We start from the raw sequence: 24,138 nt of genomic DNA, 5'->3' as shown, positions 1-24,138 counted from the left end.
CAGCGTTGGACTAGTAACCGAAAGGTTGCAAGTTCGAATCCCTGAGCTGACAAGGTACAAATCTGTCATTCTGCCCCTGAACAGGTAGTTAACCCACTGTTCCTAGGCCGTCATTGAAAATAAGAATTTGTTCTTAACTGACTTGACTAGTAAAATAAAGGTAAAAAAATCAAAATAAATAAATTAGGGCCTCCAAAATTATAGAAACGGCCCTTCTGCTCATTCTCAGAATATACCACAGGTCAATTTTCCAAATTACACTATAGACAACATGTGATAGAATCTGCCAGGATGTGTTTACCCAGTCAGCACAATTTATGATCATAATGTAGGCCTACCAGAGTGGCCTACCCCAAAAACAATGGTGAATACATCTTAACATGGAAATAGCTCTTCTATCATTTAGGCTACTATAGCAGTTAAACTATCCCTTTAAATACCATGAACAGAAACTTCCACTGCCCTTTCTTTATTGATTCTGTGACGAAGCAAGAAAGATACCAACTTTGCTGCCGGCAGTATGAGGGAGGTGGATTTGGATTATTTTCAGGCTGCCGCCCAACACCGTCATGTAAACCCCCAGCACTGAGGTTTTCAGAATGTTTGTTCATCAAAGTTCTTAAAGACCACTCAAGGAGTTGGTGTCAATCCACTTCCAAATTAAATAATATTATTTATATGCCATGATGCTCTCCAGCGTCTAGGCATAAGCGACATACACGGGAACATTGCCCCAAATTATATTTTTTTATCACGGGGGGGCTATAAATAATACCTACTAATGCTTGTACAGCTAGAAAGACAAAAATCTCACCTTTCTGGTAAAAAGTTTTTTTATAAGGTGCTGAGGTGTAGTAACTTTTGAGGAAAAAAGCTCATGTACACAGTACAGATATGATATAAATATGAAAACATGACGAATCATAAATAATTCGTTTTTCTATTCAACAAAAGTGGGGGAATATGGCTTGAAATGATTGTAATACTTTCTAAATATAGTAACAGTCAAGTTATAAACAGCTTACTATAATATGTGACCTTTCTTATAACTGTAAAATACAGCATTTTATGTCCAGAGTCCTATGAGCGACACACAGACCCCATTCAAATGCCTGCTGACTCATTAAAACTTCAGCTTTAAGAACAAGGTGATCCCGTCCTTCTGTGACCAAGAGAACGTGGTCTTGCTTCAATTCTAGGCAATTATGATAGTTGTTTTTATTTTGTGAGCTCGCAATCGGTCTAAGAACATCACAGTGGGATGAGACTGCGTTTGCTGCAATCTCTAGTCTCTCGTTTCATATGCTACTGTATATTGTAATCAGATTTGCAAGGTTCACAGACAGGGGACTTGGATCCTTTGTCTGGGTAGGCCAGAAAATGTGTCGTGTCGCTCCCTCTGCAAATGAGGTGTCAGACTTCACATACTGCATCTCAGATAAGAGGGGAGAATGGCATGGAAAGCAGGACAACTAATGCTGTCATGGAGTGTGCAGCAATTGATGTTGCTTCGTTCACAGTGCACTTTGTTGGTTGGAACCATTACAGATCTGCTCAAAGTAGGGGACTAAAGTTGCTACCTGCTTCAGATAGGACTATGCATATTAATTCAGGTAAACCACATGACCTAAGGCTTTGATTACAAGTGGAGGATCATTTTGGTCCCCTTTTCTTTTCTTATTTTCTTCCAAGTTTGAACTTCTTTCCAATTACTCAGTGATTTGAATGATGTTGTTTGATTGCAAAACAGGAGAAGTGAGAGAATGGAAATACCATTCATCATATTAAGTTGTGTCTCTTGTGACCTTTGACCTATCAGCTACCAAAGCTCAAATTACACATAGATCAAATGGATCCATCAGAGATCAAACTGATTTGTACCAATCAATATTTGTTTCCTAAAGAAATAGTGCCCTAGTTCAACCTAAACTGAGATAGCTTGTTAAGTTAAGACATCTACCTAGAAACCATATTCACAGTAGAATACCTTTTCGGATTGTCTGTCAGTAACAGGCCACTGGCCATCTACAATCAATTCAATTCAATTACCTTGATCCCGAAGGGGGAAACGTAAGCAGCCATAAACCTTGAATTTGGAATATGTGTTTATCTGTTTCAATTAACTGTTTAATCTGCTACTATAGATGAGATAAAGCTTCATTTCGAAGTCTCCCAGTGTTTTTTTATATACATTTTGATGGTATCAATTAGTTGAAAGGCATATACTTAATTAACTGTGGCATGGGTGCAGTAAGCTTTCACAGACAATAATTATGCTGCAATAATCAGTTGAAGGGGAAATTGACTCGGACAACTACATTTCTTGTTTCAAATCGAATGAGTGATTTGGAATGGATTTTTTTTAACACAAGCTTCCTCCTTTCACTTTTTCAAACAGGCCAGTAATGTGGAGTGAAAGCAATGTTGTTGATCCATTTGAATTTTCAAGTATTGTGGTGGCAGCAGCATGTTATAGGTATTCTTGTCACCGGCAGGGACTGGGGAGTTTGTTAGGATCAAAATATATATGAAAGGAGCAAAGCCCAGGTAAACATTTAGAGGAAAACACTCCTCAAACTTCTGAAAACCTAACCCTGGGAACGAGTTTTATTTTTCCACATGAGAATTACGCTAATTGTAATGAGGAAAACACCAGAATGGTTTTCCAAGAAGTGTGAAAAGTGTTCCTAAATGGTCCAGTCTCCGGACTGCCTTAAATCTGCTTAAAAATCTGAGACACGGTTTGAGTATTGCTGTCCACCAATGATTCCGAACCAAATTTGTTGTGCTGGTAGAATCATATTCAAAATGACTCATAGCTGTGTCATGACGTTGGCCTGGGGGTTTATGACAGTCATAAATACCTCTTCCCCCCTTTTTGCTCTCTCTACCCTACTGATGTGAAGTTTGAAAACCCCTTGGTTAACATAGAGATTCTGGGAACATCAGAAGGTGGGGGAAATGAACTATATACTGGTAATCCGACCAATTGAACATATGCGGTGGTACTTAATGACTATGTCAGTTCGGTTGTCATCTGAGACATTCTCATCGATGATAGGATGACATAAGCTCTACAGTGGAAAGTCTACACATCAGAGTTATCGGATTCACATGGAATTGTTGTTTAATTTAAATGTTTGAATATAAAATGATTGGTGAAGAGATGAAATGTAATTTTAGATTCCAAATGAGAGATTTGGGTTTTCATAAGGTTAGGGCTCTGCTCAATCAGTGGCCCGCCCCTGTGAAGGGACATGGGTTATACAACTTTTCAAACACGCCCTCCTCTCCCTTCCTATATAAAGCCTTGACGACAATATAACCTCCTGTTCCAAGTATGTGAGGTCTGCAGCCTCTGCGTTAAAAAAGGACTAACATGTCAACTACAGAACTAAGCCAACCTCAGCATGAGCTTTGATTGCGAATGGTATGAAATTTGAACTCTTATTCACGACACAAGTGATACCTCCTAGCCGTTGAGTTAGCAACAGCAGCTGCAAACGCGGTCTAGGAAAGAACCGAGAGAGTATCCCATCTACCACACAACGACGTTACTACAACTTATCCAGTTGACCACCAGAGACATTCTTCAAAGGACTCGGTTTGGCAACCCAGAGTTCCATCTACCACCAACCTACTGAAGCGCAGCTCAGAGTAAATGTTTGTTGCATTTTCCTTTTCCAAATGGGCGGCAATTTAGAATGTATAAGATACTGTATTTACAATAGCACAGCTTCTCCCTTTGTCCCTCAGTCTTCCCGCTCTTTCAATCAAACCCAGCTTCTTTTCTTTTGTGTAACCAGCTGTCATATCTGTACCGCCCGCTTGGGACGTTTTCCTTGATGACGTCATTTGTAATCAAGGTATAATTAATTATGTGTATATGTAATTCTGTGTGATTAGTTAGGTATTTAATTATTAAATAATTAAACCCAATTTTGTATTGCTGATTCAACTTGTTAGCCAGGGCTCATGCAGATAACCAGGAATTTACAACTTTCAGATAAGACTGAATTAAGGTGACGATAAATACTGACTGCTATTGATGTAAAATATTGCTAGGTCTTTAAGAGTTTATTCGGAAGATAACAGCTCTATAAATATTATTTTGTGGTGCCCCGACTCTATAGTTAATTACATCTACATGATTAGCTCAATCAGGTAATATTAATTACGGAGAAAGGATTTTATAGAATAGCATGTCATATCACTTAACCCGGCATAGCCAAAGACACAACAGCTGTAATTACTGCCAAAGATCCTTCTACCAAGTATTAACTCTGGGGTGTGAAGACATATGCAATCAATACATCCTCATTTTGTATTTATTAGTAATTTGAGATATGTGCTAGACTTTTCTTTCACTTTGAAAACATGGAGTAGGTTGCATAGATCAATAGGGGGGGATCTAATTTTAAGGCCGCAAAATGTGAGGACTATGCAAGGGGTGTGTAGACTTCCACTACTGACTGTATTTTAAAGGCTGAGGAACAACCTGTCAAAAAAACGCAATCAGTTGAAATATGCGGTTTAATGCAAGTGCAGTGCTAAAAAGTACACAATCTTTTTCGAGAGCCCGGCTCAATTGAAGCAGACAGTGTTTTCAGCCAGTCATCTTCTCTGGAAAAATTGCTAGGCAGAGATATTCCCTGATGCCCATTGCACCGAGTCAATTACCTTATTGGGTTAGGCACCGTAATGGCCTCTGAAGGGCAATAGAAATTAGGAGGTACACTTACACAGAGGTGGGTTGGAACCATCTGTAAATTATTGTAGCATTAGGTTACACTGCCCTCCCTTTGAATCCACTCATAAAACATGAGGAAAATACAATGTGTCAATCTCACTCCCTCCCTTGCCTTCATTCCGAGACAGTGGCGTTGAGTGAACTAGCCATGTCCATTAATGTCACATAATGACGTATGTCACAGAAGTCCACTGGCCCCCTGTATAGCTGTTGCTCGCAGGGATCCCTGGGATTAGTCACCAGTAAAGTGAGGGTCATCTATGAACGTAACACGAGGAGAGCAAAATTCAAGGATAATAAATATGCATAGATAATGAGGCTTATTTTCCCTCCCAGCAAGTCTTTGTGAACGGCTGTGTTCTCGACATCAAGGACTTCAACTGATCATATCTGCTTTGGATCATGAATAACTTTGAAATAGAAAGATGCGGAAATAGGTTATGTCTACAAAGTCATATAATGTCACCACAGTTGAACAGAATCCACTTTTACACATATGATAGAAGCTCATGTTTTCTAAAAGTGCATGCCAGTGTTTTATAGATTATGAAGTGGTTTTGTAATGTGGTTTTTGTAATGTTCCATTTTTGCCTGTGGCAAAGCGATGATTGTCCTCTCTTTTTCTAATTCCCATCAAATTGCACTATATTACCTCAATTCAGAGATGGCAAATGTCTGTGAGCATTTCATTCCATTTCACACTGTTTATTTCATCAGTGATACACAAACAATTATTTTTCTACCCATTGAGCTTGGGGGGCTTCGACTGTTTGGAAAATCCATCTTGATGACAAAGTATTGAACATGGACTGTGGGGAAAATCGGTAAGCACATTCATTTTGTTTGAGTAAAACTATTTAGGGTTACTAAAGAATATTCAAACAAAGTCAACTTATTGAGTTCCTTTTATACTGGTGGCAAGGTTCCAAAGGTCCATTGTTGATGAACTTTATGAAAGGAGAGTTTAGATAGGTAAACACAATTGTGTGAAATCGTATTGTACAGCACGTATGCCCATACGCCATAACTATTCAACACTTAGTGTTAATTATGGTACTCCACAATGTGTTGAAAGACCTGTACAACCAAAATGGTTCACAGAATCAAGACCTTCTGGAAAATAATAAATTACTGGTGTAGTCTAATTTTCAGTAAAGATGGAGTGAAACCATAGACCTTCACAAGAATAATAAGATCATACATTATATTACATACATTGTCTTCAGAAAGTATTCACACCCTTTGACTTTTCCCACATTGTGTTGTTTTACACCCTGAATGTTTATTAAATTGAGATTTTGTGTCACTGGCCTACATACATACACACAGTGGAAATATGTTTGTAGACTTTCTTTTACAAATGAATAAACAATGATGTGTCATAAAGTTTTCAACCCCATTGTTATGATAAACCTAAATAATTTTAGGAGTAAAAATGTCACATAATAAGTTACATGGACTCACTCTGTGTGCAATAATAGTTGCTGAAGAATTCTATGGCACGTGACATTTAATTGTCAGCCAATTTTATCATTAATGCAAGATAGTGCTAGTTTGACCACCAGGGGGGATTGTTGAGAAGCATTTGATAGTCTTGTAGCTTAATAAGTTTGATTATGGTGTTTCTATTCCAAGAAAATCAAAAAACGAAACCCTCAGGCTTTCCGTTAGGATAGAACAGAAAATATGACGCTGTACAACGTGACGGTCGGGAGTAGGTTACAGTACTAAGAGCATAAGAGGATTCTAGGATTCTAAATTAATATCTAAGGGGCATAACATTTCCACACTCTAATTGTAGTGTAACCAATACTCAAACAGAGATTCAGTGAAAATAAAAACCTCACTGATTTATCAAGACCAGTCTCTGCTTGTCTCAGAGCAGCGCAGAAACAATGCTGAAATTGTTATTGCTTCAAATGCTATTGCTTCTAACTTCAATATGCTTTTTAAATAAATAAGACCTACACCACTTTTAACAACACATTCCTCAACACTAGTGAGACTCTTTTCTTCTACGGTAGGCCTACAGTATATCTACAAATATTTTTTTAAATGGTGTGACTCTCCGCCAATAATTACATTTAGAGGATTGGATTCTAAATTAATTTCTGAGGGGCCGTTTTCATTATGGCAAATCAGATCTGTGAGAATATGTAAGGAGCATTTATATAATTCTAAATTAATGAATAATAATAATAATCATTGCTTTGTTTAAAAATTGCATGATATTTTGGAGATTATTTCATTTTCATTTAACCTAGAGGGAGCGAGAAAAGGGCCATTCTTGAACATTGGGTGAGAAATTCTCTCTAATTTGTAAATAAATTAGATTTGTTTTTTAGGATTATTTATTTCTGGAAAAACCAATAGCCGTTTTATGGGTTTCCCAGCACAGGTATCGTACAAGCATCTGTAGCAACGCAGTTTTCACTGCGATGCATTGTCCTAGGCCTCTGCGCCACTCGGGAAGCCCCATCCACAAAGTTTGTCATGCTGATCAATTGCCTTGCACAAAGTATCAAAATACAGAGAGGTGTTGGTAAGCTATATTGTCCTGCTAATAGCCCATAATGAGCTATTATAATACCGCACATGGTGTCCAGGTCAACGTAACCAAAATGTTTCTTTATTAAAGACTATCAGGAAAAATGTTGGTACTTATTTATTTTAATCCAAAGCCATGAATGAGTGAGTCACTCAGCTTTAAATAGGTGCCAGGGCTATATGACTGTGCCATCAACCTGATTATATATAATGATATTTTGGAGATCATTTTGTATAAAAAAAATGAAAGTGAGCGATTGTAATCTAAATAAATGGCAAAATAATATTTGTAAAGACCAAAACATTTATTTCTGTTTTTGTAACGGTTGTCTTCTGGTGAAAGAGAGGCGGACCAAAATGCAGCGTAATGGTTAATCATGTTTTTAATAAAGACGACAATACATGAACAGACTAAACAAAACAAGAAAAGTGAAAACCTAAACAGTCCTATCTGGTGCAAACACAGATACAGGAACAATCACCCACAAAACCCAACACAAAACAGGCTACCTAAATATGGTTCCCAATCAGAGACAATGACTAACACCTGCCTCTGATTGAGAACCATATCAGGCCAAACATAGAAATAGACAAACCAGACACACAACATAGAATGCCCACCCAGCTCACATCCTGACCAACACTAAAACAAGGAAAACACATACGAACGATGGACAGAACGTGACAGTTTTCAGAGGGAGAGAAACACTGGGCCAATTGTTCGCCGCCATATGGGACTCCCTATCATGGTCGGATGTGATACATAATGATAATAATTTTTACAGTACATACTGTAGTAAACATGGTAAAGTGTCTAATTCCTTACATAAGGGAGAGCAAGCCATGTCCAGACTTTCTCGTGACCTCAAGTACTCATTAACCCCGGCTTTAATGTTTTTTTCGGGTTGCATTAGTCATGGACAGAAACTTCTGAGACACAGTATTAATGATGAACACCCAGAGGTTCAATGGTAAGCCACATTTGCCTTGGGATCCATCCCGTTTGGTATTCTGTCTCCACTCGTGGTATCTCTCTTTGGTTACACATCCTTGGAATAGCAGAACAGCATAACGTTCCGGGCGGCCATTGCTGTGCCTTTTGAGCAGTTGGTCAAGTTCTGTTGTCAGAAGAGGAATGGAAATGTCAGGGTGAACCGCTGACCTGACGAATCCGCCAAGTATGTTGACCCCGACCGTCGGAGATGGAGTTCCAGAGCTCACAGGTGTGTCTGGCATGGATTGTGTCTCCATCTCGTTCCTCGCCCTCTTCAATGCGTCATTCTCTGCCTGACTCTCCGCCAATGACGAGTGACTCTCTGACAATGACGAGTAACTCTCTGCCAATACCGCCTGGCTCTGGACCAATTCATCAGCTGTCGCCCATATCTCTGCCCTCAGATGATGTTTCTCTTTCTGCCGGTCTGCCTACAATGACTCGGTCTCGGTCTTCAAAGATTGAATCGGATCCATGTGCACCTCCATCAGATAAGCAGAATGGTACAGCCCTGAGCTCCCATCGATTACAGTGGCCTATGATAGAAATGGTAGATCAATTAAGACTTAAAAGTGACTCCAACACACAAATTCTGCGTACACATTTTAAGAAAACTAAAACTAACCACTTTCTTGGCAACCATGTGTTTTTTTCCGGTGCGGCCTGTTGTCCAGCCCCGTCCATGGATCTTAACAGATGGTTGTCTTGTCGGCATGGTTGTATGCTCTGCAAAAACACATTCACATTTTTAGTACACAATATTTGTAATTTTATTTAACCTTTATTTAATTATCGATTTAATTACACAGTATGCCTACACATTGATAGGTTGTATCATTATTTGAAAGAAAATGCTCCGAAACCAAAATACCTTTAGTTTTGGTGATCCTCTTAGCTCCGGCTCGTTTTCAAGTCCTCTGGTGGTTATGGTCTGAAACCTGGAACGGGTAGCACGATGCAAAGAAGTTGGCTTGATGAAAACGATGTACATGTTGTCTGTTCTTTTAGGTCGCAATGTCATTTTTTTAGATAAACTACTCGTCTTTGAATGGGAACTGTGTTAAGGGTGGAATTTGGGGCGGGGTGAGGAGTACTGGAAAAGTACTACAGTACACTTGTGAAAAGCAAGTGTTTACATCCTGTTAACATTCTTTATTGTAATCACAAGGTCACAAATAATTGATCTACCTTTCCAATTACTTTTCGAATTTGGAATTTACAAATGTGTGCTTTTCATGTCCTTTTTTTCCCGTTAAATCCAGTTCGGATTAAAGTTTAACTTTTGACTGATGCCTTTAGTGAGAGGTCAAATGCTTTAACATTTAATCATTTCTGCCCTCCGAATTCATATCTAAGGGGCATTTTTCAAACCATTATAAGGTACATTGTTTTAGTTTGAATGTGCAGACAGGCACTAAGAACAGCTGGAACTTATCCCTAGTCAGGGCCATTATTAATGCAATGCCCCTTAAAGTGTTGCTCTGTGCTACCCAGTGGGGCGGGGTGGGGGTCTTCTGTCCGCTGCCCTGGGTCTAGTCCCATGCCTCCTGCCCTTGTGCCTTGAACCTTGTGCGCCTACTGCTATCACAGTGGATAACGCTGGAGAACAGCAAGGCAATCCCATTGTGCGCCACTCGGGAGCCATGACCAATATGGCCAATATACTGTATATTGTTCGGCTAGAAACGTTGTTTGCAGAATTCACAGCCTGCCAGGCTTGTGAAAAACAGGGTTAATAGCAAAAAAATCCAGACATTTACTCACCCTAATTGTAGTCTACATTTTTCTTAGAATAAAAACCTTAGTGTAACAACAGTTTTAGTAAGTAATACTGACGAGTAGTAACAAAATAATAAGTGTATTTTTCCGGGTGTGCACTGCAGGACAAAGAATTGTCAATTCTTACACTATTGTTCTAAATTGAATCACTTTCTTCATCCTCAGCATTCAGTTCTTTGAAATTCAATTTTAAAATAGTGCACAATTATCAGTTTCCATGTGGTTTATGTTGCCCATTCATTGTCAGTTAGAGACACAGTAGCGCCTTGGGACCCAAAAACATAATCATGGCTCTAATTCCCCCTTGCGCTGTTCTGGAGCAATGAAGTAGTGACGCAGGGTACTGTACTAAACCACAAACGACCAAAGTCCCGCAGCATAATCACACAACTTTTAGTTGAGCAACCACTGTATCTGTAAGATCTCTCAGTGGAGCAGTGGATTTCAAACACAGATTCAACCACAAAGACCAGAGAGGATTTCCAATGCCTTTTATAAAGCAGACATTGAATATCCTTTTGAGCATGGTGAAGTTATTAATTACACTTCGGATGGTGTATCAATACACACAGTCACTACAACAATACAGGCACTCTTCCTAACTCACTTGCGGAGAAGAAGGAAACCGCTCAGGAATTTCACCATGAGGCCAATGGTTACCGTTACATAATGCAATGGCTGTGATAGGAGAAAATTGAGAATGGCTCAACAACATTGTCGTTACTCCACAATACTAACCTAAATGACAGAATGAAAACGAGGAAGTCTGTACAGAAAATAAATATTCTATAACATGCATCCTGATTATAATTAGGCACTAAAGTAAAAGAGCAGAACATTTGTCAAATAAATTAACTTAAGATCCTGCCTGAATACATAGCATTATGTTCGGGGAAATCCAACACAACACATCACTGAGTACCACCCTTGATCATTTCAAGCATGGGGTGGCTGCATCATGTTATGTGTATGCTTGTCATCAGCAAGGATTATGGAGTTTCTTTTAAATAGAAAGAAACAAAATAGAGCTAAGCACAGGCAAAATCCTTGAGGAAAACCTGTTTCAGTCTGCTTTCCACCAGACACTGGGAGACAAATTCACCTATCAGCAGGTCAATAACCTAAAACACTAAGCCAAATATACACTGGATTTGCTTACCAAGACGACTTGTATAATGTTCCTGAGTGGCCTACTTAAATCAGTAAAATTATATGTGGCAAGGCTTGAAAATGGCTGTCTAGCAATGACCAACAAAGAATAAATAAAAAAATGTTGTGCAAATATTGTACATGCCAGGATGTGTAAAACCCAGAAAGACTCCCAGCTGTAATCACTGCCAAAAGGCAATCTAATATGTACTGACTCAGGGGTGTATTTCATTCTCAATAAATATGCCCAAAAATCTGCTAACATGTTTTGATTTTGGGATATTGTATGCAGACGGTTGAGATAAAAACACATTTTTAATACATTTTGAATTCAGGCAGTAACACAACAAAATATGGAGTAAGTCAAGGGGTATGAATAAGTTCTGATCTTGTTATGCCAGTTGCATAACATATGATATGCATCTGTGACATAACGCAGGCAAACTGTACAGGTTGGAACATAGACTACATTTTAGACCAAATCGTTTTTGTCAAAACTGAAAATATAGCACTTTCCATTAAATGTCCTTTCCTGCAGGCTACTAGTAAACATTTTGAATGGATGATGTCAAAGTGACCATCCATGGTGCTGAATTCTCCAGAATAATAACTGCACAAGATTGTCACATTTCAATTCCTCTCCTGTACAGTCTTGAATTTTAATTTTAATGAGTGACATCTTACATTTAAAATATCCCAATGCATGCAATGGTTATGTAATAAACTAGTATATACCATTACAGTCATATCACCTTCATGCATTGATAGTCTACTCCCATCTCAGTATTGATATTCAGGTACTGTCTTCATGAAACATTTCTGAATAGAAATGCTGATCTAAGATCAGTTTATCCTTTTTGATTATAATGAATAAAGCAAAGCCAGTTCAGGCAGGGAACCCAAGTGTTTGTGTCCGCTGATAGCATCAGCTGATATTGCACCAATTAAATCCATCACTCCACCTTAACATGACGGTCTAATTCAGTTGAGCATTTCTGCACAGACATTCTCTGATGGCTGCCGAACGCAAGCTATGCGCTGGTGTTTCTTTCTACCTATGACGCTGCTGTAACATGCGATACTCACTATGGATTGTCACCACCACCCCAGCCTCCACCTTTTTGGCTCTGCTTTTGTTCCAGTCAGGGGGATTGGTGTACTGTAGCTATACCACACTCTTTGCCTGTAGTTTATTATTACGGTAATGATTAAGACTTGCTATTGCAGTCAGCTTCCCTGAAGCTGCAGAGCCTAGCGCCAAGATCTAATCAAATCAAATCAAACTGTATTTGTCACTTGTGATGAATACAAGTGTAGACTTTAACGTGAAATGCTTACTTACAAGCCCTTAACCAACTGTGCAGTTCAAGAACAGTTTAGAAAATATTTAACAAATAAAGTAAAGTTTTTAAAAATTATAATAAAAAGTAACACAACAACATAACAACAATGAGGCTATATACAGACCCTGGGTCTCGACCCCGCCCTGTGCAACTGGGTACTGGACTTCCTGACGGGCCGCCCCCAGGTGGTGAGGGTAGGCAACAACATCTCCTCCCCGCTGATCCTCAACACGGGGGCCCCACAAGGGTGCGTTCTGAGCCCTCTCCTGTACTCCCTGTTCACCCACGACTGCGTGGCCACGCACGCCTCCAACTCAATCATCAAGTTTGCGGACGACACAACAGTGGTAGGCTTGATTACCAACAACGACGAGACGGCCTACAGGGAGGAGGTGAGGGCCCTTGGAGTGTGGTGTCAGGAAAATAACCTCACACTCAACGTCAACAAAACTAAGGAGATGATTGTGGACTTCAGGAAACAGCAGAGGGAACACCCCCTATCCACATCGATGGAACAGTAGTGGAGGGTAGCTAGTTTTAAGTTCCTCGGCATACACATCACAGACAAACTGAATTGGTCCACTCACACTGACAGCGTCGTGAAGAAGGCGCAGCAGCGCCTATTCAACCTCAGGAGGCTGAAGAAATTCGGCTTGTCACCAAAAGCACTCACAAACTTCTACAGATGCACAATCGAGAGCATCCTGGCGGGCTGTATCACCGCCTGGTACGGCAACTGCTCCGCCCTCAACCGTAGGCTCTCCAGAGGGTAGTGAGGACTGCACAACGCATCACCGGGGGCAAACTACCTGCCCTCCAGGACACCTACACCACCCGTTGTTACAGGAAGGCCATAAAGATCATCAAGGACATCAACCACCCGAACCACTGCCTGTTCACCCCGCTATCATCCAGAAGGCGAGGTCAGTACAGGTGCATCAAAGCTGGGACCGAGAGACTGAAAAAACAGCTTCTATCTCAAGGCCATCAGACTGTTAAATAGCCACCACTAACATTGAGTGGCTGCTGCCAACACACTGTCATTGACACTGACCCAACTCCAGCCATTTTAATAATGGAAATTGATGGGAAATGATGTAAATATATCACTAGCCACTTTAAACAATGCTACCTTATATAATGTTACTTACCCTACATTATTCATCTCATATGCATATGTATATACTGTACTCTACAACATCGACTGCATCCTTATGTAACACATGTATCACTAGCCACTTTAACTATGCAACTTTGTTTACTTTGTCTACACACTCATCTCATGTATATACTGTACTCGATACCATCTACTGTATGCTGCTCTGTACCATCACTCATTCATATATCCTTATGTACATGTTCCTTATGCCCTTACACTGTGTATAAGACAGTAGTTTTGGAATTGTTAGTTAGATTACTTGTTGGTTATCACTGCATTGTCGGAACTAGAAGCACAAGCATTTCGCTACACTCGCATTAACATCTGCTAACCATGTGTATGTGACAAATACAATTTGATTTGATTTGATTTGATTTACAAGGGGTACCGGTACCGAGTCAGTGTGCGGGAGTACAGGTTAGTTGAGGTCATTTGTACATGTAGCTTGGGGTGAAGTGACTATGCATAGATAATAAACACTGAGTAGCAGCAGTGTGCAAAACAAATGGGAGGGGGGAAATATAATCTTCCGGTGACCATTTGATTGATTAATTGGTCAGTAGTCTTATGGCTTGGAGGTAAAAGCCTTTAAAACCTCTTGGTGTTAGGGGGCAGTATTTTCATTTTTGGAGAAAAAAAAACGTTCCCGTTATTTATTTATTTTTAAACGGGATATTTTGTCAGGAAAATATGCTAGAATATGCATATAATTGACGGCTTTGATAGAAAACACTCTAACGTTTCCAAAACTGTAAAGATGTTGTCTGTGAGTATAACAGAACTGATGTTGCAGGCGAAAGCCTGAGAAAAATCCAATCCGGAAGTGCCCCAGGATTTGAAAGCGCTGCGTTCCAATGACTCCATATTCAGCTGTGAATGTACCATCAACGAGCATACGCTTTCTACGTATTCCCCAAGGTGTCTACAGCATTGTGACATAGTTTTACTCATTTCTGTTGAAGAATAGCTGTAGGCTGCCACATTGCGTAAGTGGTCACATGGTGGCTCCAAGAGAGATTCTCGCGTAAAATACAGAGGTAGCCATTACTCCAATCGGTCCTAGTGAAAAAGGAATTGTCCCGACGGATATATTATCGAATAGATATTAGAAAAACACCTTGTGGATGGATTCTAAACAATGCTTTCCATGTTTCTGTCGATATTATGGAGCTAATTTGGGATATTTTTCGTCCAGACGATTTCTCAGCCAAATGTGATGAACAAACAGAGCTGTTTCGCCTACAAAAATAATATTTTGGGAAAAAATTTACTTTGGCTGTCTACCTGGGAGTCTCGTGAGTGAAAACATCCGAAGTTCATCAAAGGCAAACAATTTAATTTGATTGCTTTTCTGATTTCCATGACAAGGTTGACTGCTGCTAGCAAGGCATTATGCTATGCTGGGCTATGATAAACTTACACAAATGCTTGTCTAGCGTTGGCTGTAAAGCATACTTTGAAAATCTGAGATGACAGGGTGATTAACAAAAGGCTAAGCTGTGTTCCAATATATTTCACTTGTGTTTTTCATAAATAGGAAGATTTTCTAGGAAGATTTATGTCCGTTGCGTTATGCTAATTAGTGTCAGATGATGACAACGGTCCCGTTCACGGGATGGGGTGTCACTACAGGTTAAGGAGCCTTTTGGTCCTAGACTTGGTGTTCTGGTAGATCTTGCCTTGCAGATCACAGAAAACAGTCTATGATTTGGTTGGCTGGAGTCATTGACAATTTTATGGGCTTTCCTCTGACACTGCCTATTATATAGGTCCTGGATTGCAGGAAACTTGGTTGTTGTACTGGGCTGTACGCACTACCATCTGTAGCGCCTTACAGTCAGGTGCCGAGCAGTTGCCATACCAGGCGGTGATGCAACCGGTTAGCATGATCTCGATGGTGCAGCTGTGTAACTTTTTGAGGATCTACAAAATCTTTTCAGTCTCCTGAGGAGGAATAGGTTTTGTCGTGCCCACTTCACGACTGTCTTGGTGTGTTTGGACCATGATAGCTCATTGGTAATTTGGAGACCAAGGAACTTGAAACTCTCTACCAGCTCCACTACATCCCTGCTGATGTTAATGGGGACCTGTTCGGCCCGCCTTTTCCTGTAATCCACAATCAGCTCCTTTGTCTTGCTCACGTTGAGGGAGAGGTTGTTGTCCTGGCACCACTCTGCCAGTTCTCTGACCTCCTCCCTATAGTCTCATCGTTGTAGGTGATCAGGCCCACCACTGTTATGTTGCCAGGAAACTTAGTGATAGTGTTGGAGCCATGTTTGGCCACGCAGTCATGGGTACACACCACTGAGTGGCCCCAGTGTTGAGGATCAGCGTGGCAGACGTGTTGTTGCCTACTCTTACCACCTGGGGAAGGCCGGTCTGGAAGTCCAGGATCCAGTTTCAGAGGGAGGTGTTTAGTCCCAGGGTCCTTAGCTTAGTCAATGAACAGCATTCTCACATAGGTGTTCCTTTTGTCCAGGTGGGAAAGGGCAGTGTGGAGTGCAATTGAAATTACACCATCTGTGTATCTGTTGAGGCAGTATGCAAACTGGAGTGGGTCAAGGGTATCTGGGAGGATGCTGTTGATGTGAGCCATGACTAGCCATACTGCTTACCTTCGCTTCCATGGGCACAGGAACTATAGTGGTCTGCTTGAAACATGTAGATATTACAGAGTTAGTTAGGGAGAGGTTGAAAATGTCAGTGAAGACACTTGCCAGTTGGTCTACGCATGCTTTGAGTACGTGTCCTGGTAATCCATCTGGCCCTGCGGCTTTGTGAATGTTGACCTGTTTAAAGGTCTTGCTCACATTGGCTACCGAGAGAGTTATCACACAGTCATCCAGAACAGCTGATGCTCTCAGGCATGCTTCAGTGTTGCTTACCTCGAAGCGAGCATAAAAGGCATTTAGCTCATCTGTATTGTATTGGAATATTGTAATTTACTTCTAGTAAATGGTTAAAAGAATATGTGGCGTTTACATGGATATTGGGGATCATATCGAGATCAGCACTTCTACACTGGGATTTGTTTTATTACACTAATAACAAAGGTAGTGGTTGTTGACCTCTACTTGAGTAATTCTATCCCATGTAAGATAAAGTAGGTGTCTGTGATGGATGTGTCTGTGCAGATTTTTAAGGATGCCACACCAGGGTCTAAAAGGGGCCACACTCTGTTAGGTTAATGACATGACCTGCAAGTGACCTTTACCTTGTATGTTTTATTCATAGTCTCAGCACACTTAAAAGTAGCTGACTCGGGAACTCCGTCGGTGCACTTACAAACCCAGGGAGTCTTGGCAGTGAGTGAGAACCATTACCATCAAACTGTTTTTCCTGATGGACATGAGGCTTACTTCACCTGAGCTTGCACAAGCTTGAGTACAGTAACCTAATGTTGCATGTCATCTGCAGGGCTGTAGACTGTTGTTTATATTTCTTGAAGTGCAAAAAGGCAAAAGCAGCAGATATTTCCAAAGAATGCTATTCTTACGATTTTCTATCAGGTACTGTCAGTGTCCCCACCAACTGACTCTGTGCGTGTACATGTGTGTGTGTGTACGTATTGTGTATGCCACTGAATAATACCATCTAGTTATGATTAAATGGAAAGACACTTTATCTCTGCAAGACATAATGTCGGAGCTATTGCTTGACACACCAATGCGCCCCCATAACTTCCTGTATTGTGCAATAGCTCCAAGGAGCAGCTTGTCTGCTGCAAGCACTTCATTTGATACATTGCATTCACAGCCATACCCACAGAGATGTAATAGAATTTATAGAGTGATAGTTGAATTACGTTTTCCCTCTGCAAGGCCCTCTGAATGAGTGGTAAGAGACATTGGGACCAAATTGATTTCAGAGCCTGAATTACCGGATGGAGCAAATGGTAATATTCTGTTTTGAATTAAAGTTTGAACACTCATTAACAGTGTCATGCACTATTAAAATAATGACTGAGTGAGATACCCCCAATGTAACATGACAGGTGCGCAGGATGTGGTGGGGCACACCAATTGTCATTGACAATACAACGGACATACTCTATAGTTGTGTTTTGCATTGAGATTGGCTTTATCCCCCGTATGATGCATTTTGCATGATAACTTAGGCATTTTGAAAGTTACATATCTTGAAAAGTTGATTGCTGACAAGCAATGGGGACAACGTCAACAATGAACCAATGAAATATATCACAACAAATACCAAAATGTAGTTTTTGGGTGGAATTTCCCTTTAAGAAGCTGATAATAAAAATGGGCTTCTTCTATACAAATAAGTCCTGCCACGTTAAATAGTAGAAAGCCTATTATTCAGTCGATGTTTCCATCAGTCCTAGACTGTGGCGACATCATCTATATGAATGTAGTTACCACTTCATTAAAGTAGTTAAGATGCAGTTTATCATAGATCACTATGCTTTATTACAGGTGACAATTGTAGTACTCATCACAGCATTCTCTACCAGAAATTGGATGGCCTTCTGATGTCACTTAGGTTGCTTGTAATTATTTTTCATTTATAAATCCCTTTTACCAAAAAGTCCCACGCTGTATCTAACATTATTACTAAAATGTAGACATACGAGTTACCACATCCGGTCTCAGGGATGGCTAACTCTGGAAGTTATTTTTCTTGCTCCTTATTTGTGGAATGGTCTTCAAAATATTCTTACATTTGATGTTTTGGTGGTTCTACGGCAATTCAGAAAGTTGATTGAGGACCTTATTACTGATGAATGTGTTAGTTTTTTACAATAGTGTTTTCTTTCTCCTTGCATTTTGTATTTATATTTTGATGTGTGCACATTCTGTAATTTATGTAATTCAGGGCTCATGTGTAAAAGAGACCTTAGTCTCAGTATGACTCCCTGATGAATAAAGGTTAAATAAAATGTGTAGGCATACCCCAACAACAGAATGGTGTGGGCATACCCCAACAACAGAATGGTGTGGGCATACCCCAACAACAGAATGGTGTGGGCATACCCCAACAACAGAATGGTGTGGGCATACCCCAACAACAGAATGGTGTGGGCATACCCCAACAACAGAATGGTGTGGGCATACCCCAACAACAGAATGGTGTGGGCATACCCCAACAACAGAATGGTGTGGGCATACCCCAACAACAGAATGGTGTGGGCATACCCCAACAACAGAATGGTGTGGGCATACCCCAACAACAGAATGGTGTGGGCAGAATGGTGTGGGCATACCCCAACAACAGAATGGTGTGGGCATACCCCAACAACAGAATGGTGTGGGCATACCCCAACAACAGAATGGTGTGGGCATACCCCAACAACAGAATGGTGTGGGCATAACCCAACAACAGAATGGTGTGGGCATACCCCAACAACAGAATGGTGTGGGCACATACGGCTCATAAAAAATATGAATGTGTGCAGAACGCTGATTGGCCAGCTCATCCTCCTCAGGTGGATGACACCATCGTCTATGAGGAAATACAAGTTTGAGGTGGGGTTTTTGAAAGAAATTATTAGCCAATTTATGCTTTCACCACAAATACTACAATAGCATGAGTCAACAACATTATTTAGGTATCTGTTAACAGAATATCAACTTTTAAAAGTGAGATTTTCACTGGACAATTACTTTGAGGTCCATTTCTGAAAGTGGAATAAATTAAATGTAGCTATTCAAAAGCCAATTGTGTCATTGCTCTTTTAGTAATACACTTGGATTTTTCCGATGCTAAGCTACATCAATGAATTTAATCATACCAATGTGGAATTCAGCTCTATCAGTGATAAAATGGCCATTACTCACCATTACCAGGTGGGAAGAAATGTAATAGTTTCCTTTAAGTCCTGCTGTACCTGCATATGGATAAGGTGATTCATGATGTGTCATGTCTGCTGTCTCCTTATTCCCCAATTAAGGTAGTGTCTGGTTTAGCAGAGAGATTGTCAAACAAGTCATTTTGGCGGGATTGTGTAGAATGCCTCAAGCAGTATGAATTCCATTATCACCACATTTTGCCTCAGGGAACACTTATTCTCATACAGCTGCAAATGTGGAGGATTGAAAGGGCAAAACACAGATTATTCTCAAGAGCTAAATGGCTACTGTAAATCTAAATGATTGTCATGGCGTTACTCCATTGTCAGTTCATGCTTGCTGCTATATATATGCATTAAAGACCTAAGTTGTCACTTACCAACGCTCTGCGATGTGCGCACGACAGCGAAAAGATCTGTGATATATTTGATAAATTCAGTGAATTCCAATCTGGAATGAATTATTCCATATGTATCGATTTTGGCGCCAGCGAGTCAAACATGATATACAGTGGGGCGTACACATTTGACACCAGTTTAATCCACATGAGTAAGCAATATCTTTGAGCCCTAGGGTCCACAATGAGTCGTGCAGAGTGACAGCACATATTCAGTGCAGGGAAACTCAGTCCCAAGTATCCACTATATGTTCTGCACATTATCCAGTAATTCATGGCGGATCTAAAGTTAACATGACTTTCATTACAAGTCTCCCTGTGTGAAGGTGGGACATCCCCTCCCAATGAAGATTTATCTGAGAGCGTTTTTAGAAATCGAAGAATCTAATAGACATTCATGGTTCACCACTTTTTAAATCCCAAGGGAGAAGAAACATCTGCGGAGAATATTGTTGAATAAGTCTTTCAATTTGCCAGACGCATAAAGCAAACGCACTGAATATTGTCTTTATCAGAAAATAGATTTGAAATTAGACATTAATGTGCAGGCACTACTCCAGTTGATACACACTCCTGGTAATAAACATGATCTGTTATGAATTACACTAAAATATCCATTGCCATCCATTTCCGATGAATCAAGAAGACCATAATAATTCTGAATGTCCTAAAAGAAGCTGCATAAACTCACCTTATACACTACAGTACCAAACCCTGTCAAACCACTCTTTGGTATTGTGACGCATTGAAGTTGTACCAAAGAAATGCCTTAATGGAGGTCAAGGTAATATTATCTGAAATCTTACATGTTTTTTTTCCCATATACAGTATTGGATTGTTCACTATCATCTGCTAACATTACCAGTCTTACTGCCTGCTATGAAGACAATCTCCTAGTTTTTCAATATACGGTATTGGATTGTTCAGTGGATATTCTATCCCGATCGCTAAAATATAGATTGCTTCCCTCATATAATTAGAATCTCTAGATCTTTCTGGGCCTTGCTTATAAATGTGTATAGGTATGGCTCTGAGTCAGGGAATAATTTGTTTAATTCCCATTATTCGTTGACCTACAGTAGCAGACATATCTATCCAGGATTATTCGCACTGCCAGAATTTGACATATGACCTGTTTATACAGCTAATATTTACGGAGGCAATTTGCTGCAAGAGCGTTTTGCTGGGTGTACAACAGCAGTTCTACACCGGGAGACTTAAGGACAGAAGAGCTGATGGACTAATAACTGGTTGATTTCTGTACTGTCACAGTACCTTTAAAAAGTGCATAAAAAAGCTGAGTTAATTAAATGAAAGCTGAAAGTTATTGTTCTTTGCCAGGCCAGCAGAAAAGAACCCGAGCAGCAGGGATAGGGATATAGGGATATAGGGACGGCATTCTGCCAAATAAAGCAATACACTCTTTTAAAGTAAGTAGATGGATTGTCAATATAAGACATTGTGTTTCCTGTGTTGAGTTCTGGATATTTACATGAATATCTATCTAACAATTACACTAATCTCAGATCCAGACACCCCATTCAACCAATATTTACCTGGATTCAGAAGTCAACAAAGAAATGCATGGCTTTTTAGACAAAAAGTTCAAAACAATGAACCAATACAATTTGATCGCCAGTCTAGCGTACGGATTGAAGACGGTAAAGGATGGACACAATATGTCTATTTATCAGACAGATAAAGAAAGAAACTCTGACTCGCTGCTTCATCTCAAGGGTAAACAAGAAGAGTAGTTACAGAAACAAAATCACCGTGACAATACTACATCAGTTATAGACTACACAACAAACGTAAAGCAATGTTTTATGGCCAGTGACATCATAGGGCACAGTACGTCTCCATTCCCTGTGATTTCAGAGGGTCGGCCAACAAAACGAGAAACCAGGTCTGGCCCCTCTCGTCTCCCCCTTGACTCCCTGTGATGTAATTAGGTCCACAGCAGTGCAGCTGCGATCATTTCAGTTTCCCCGCAAAACTTTGGAGCCTGATTGGACTCCGAGAGTCCATATTAGAGGGAAGAACAATAGTTTATCTTAGAGGTTGATGATAATGAGTTCAGGATCACTAACCACACAAACAATACCCTTAACAGATGGGAGACAACAAGTAGCAGCTGCGGAGGCATTGAAGTGTGACTCGCCTCGGAGAGTCACTAAATAAAACTCACTTCCGTCTGGTATAATTCTTACGGGACGGTCACTTGGATGACATCGTTGGAGAGAGTCCAACCTGTGGCCCGGTGACTGGAGGTGACTGGAGATGACTGGGGCCAGCAGGTGGAGGAGGAAGAGGAGGCGACAGACCTGTTCAGGCATGTTCACCCTCAAGGACACCTTGATTTGATCCCATGCATGATTCATTACACAATTCATGACTAACTTGAGCAAGCTGACCAAGGACGGCCAAGGTGACTGCCAACTTCTAAAGATAGTGTAGCAAAAAGGTGTTCTTGAGCTCTAACTTGCCGAACTACATTTTGGTTTGCCGAGAACTCAGTTATGGTATAATACATTCTACTGACAATGTGTTCTACAGCACACAAAGGCTCAGACACAAAGAGAAATACAGGACATATTATTGAATATGTTCTATAGTTTGATCCTGACTCACTGAAAAAAAGTGTAACAAAATCCCTGAACAATGAGATTGTCTGAACACGACTCGCTGATGCAGGCTTAACTGAAAATGAAAGAATAAACGTTATTTTTCCAGCAAAAATAATACAACATATACTGTTTGCTGCCATATTGTTCAAACACTTATCAGACAAACCTGTCCATGGTTTAGAGGGTGGCAGGTTGCCTAGTTGTTAAAAGTGTTGGGTCAATAACAAAAAGGTTGCTGGATTGAATCCCTGAGACAACTAGGTGAAAATTCCTTCTGTACCCTTAAGGCACTTAACCCTAAATGCTCTTGATAAGAGCGTCTACCGAAATTGAATGATTTCTTCATGAATATAGTCATTGTTTTATTCATATTTAATCAGTCCAATCGTCTAGCTGACCTTAGATGAAGGTGATGCATTTCACAGGAAAGCATTTTTTGATTTCTGATGGGAATAAAAAGTGCCTTAAGTATTGTAATACATTCAGCAAATGATGGCTAGCACGTTCGGCTGATCCACTCTTTCAGAGTCCATGAAAACAGCCAGCAGCATAAACACAAAAGTGCCAAACAAACAGATTTTAAAGGTCCCTTTGATTAAGGTAGCAGATTAATCTCAATAAAGAGTCATTCAAAGTAATACCCAATGGCTTTAAGGGCCCAAAAGGAAAGCGTGCATGGTCAACAAAAGATGAATAAATCAATGGGGTGTATACTTTTTATCAATCATGTTAGTATGCTGTATGTGTACCTGTTGAGGTAGTATAGGTGCAGACAGGGTAAATAAGAGCAATACCATATCTCTGGACACTTGAGGAAACATCGCTCCGTGTAACACTGCTTCTTGCAAAATCACCGGTCTGAGACTACTCTATGTGCCGGTCAGTGACTCTGTCAGAGCGTGACTGAGAGAGGTCACAGCAAATTGTTCAGGCTTGAATGTATTGTTACTACATGACAGCAGAGTGAGAAAGTTAGACGTTATAAAAAGGGGAAAGAAGTGTTGAGGTGGCAGACTGTATAGCATGAACCAACCTCACCAAAATACCACGTTCTCAATGTAATTACAAAACAAAAAGCTAGAGATACATTGAAGTGTACCTACTGTGATTATGCTTTCTGTTTCAGTACTAAATGGACAGACTGGTACCATCCTATTTGAAATGTTTAAACATCCCTACAGCAATTGTTTTCTCTCTGCCAACGGCATGGGATACAGCGTCACCATCCAAGGCTAACAAATCTCACCCATCCCCTTGGAGGCATAACCCTGCCCAATCAGATCTCTTCCCATCTCCTGCTACGGACTCCCAGTTAGACTCACTTTTGTTGTCAAGGCCCTATAATGAACTCTGACCCATCATAGTAAGCGAGCCAAGCAAACACACGTCTGGTGCATCCCATCACAAACAAAATATCACATGCACACACCACACACTCGCACACACACACACACACACACACACACACACACACACACACACACACACACACACACACACACACACACACACACACACACACACACACACACACACACACACACACACACACACACACACACACACACACACACACACACACA

At 40.4% G+C, this 24,138-nt stretch overlaps 1 protein-coding gene across 1 annotated transcript in view; it reads right to left on the bottom strand.

The window, feature by feature from the left end:
* Positions 1 to 22,264, bottom strand: part of LOC124008031 (receptor-type tyrosine-protein phosphatase mu-like) — a 79,036-nt gene extending 56,772 nt beyond the window's left edge. Inside the window, exon 1 of the mRNA XM_046318940.1 lies at positions 22,179 to 22,264. Within this exon, the coding sequence (XP_046174896.1) occupies positions 22,179 to 22,264 (86 nt within the window). The remainder of the gene's footprint in view (positions 1 to 22,178) is intronic.
* Between the last annotated feature and the right edge of the window lie 1,874 nt (positions 22,265 to 24,138).

This window comes from Oncorhynchus gorbuscha, linkage group LG21, assembly GCF_021184085.1.
Source record: "Oncorhynchus gorbuscha isolate QuinsamMale2020 ecotype Even-year linkage group LG21, OgorEven_v1.0, whole genome shotgun sequence".
NCBI lineage: Eukaryota > Metazoa > Chordata > Actinopteri > Salmoniformes > Salmonidae > Oncorhynchus > Oncorhynchus gorbuscha.
Note: the sequence above shows the minus strand (reverse complement) of the source record. Positions and strands in the feature narration are given on the sequence as shown.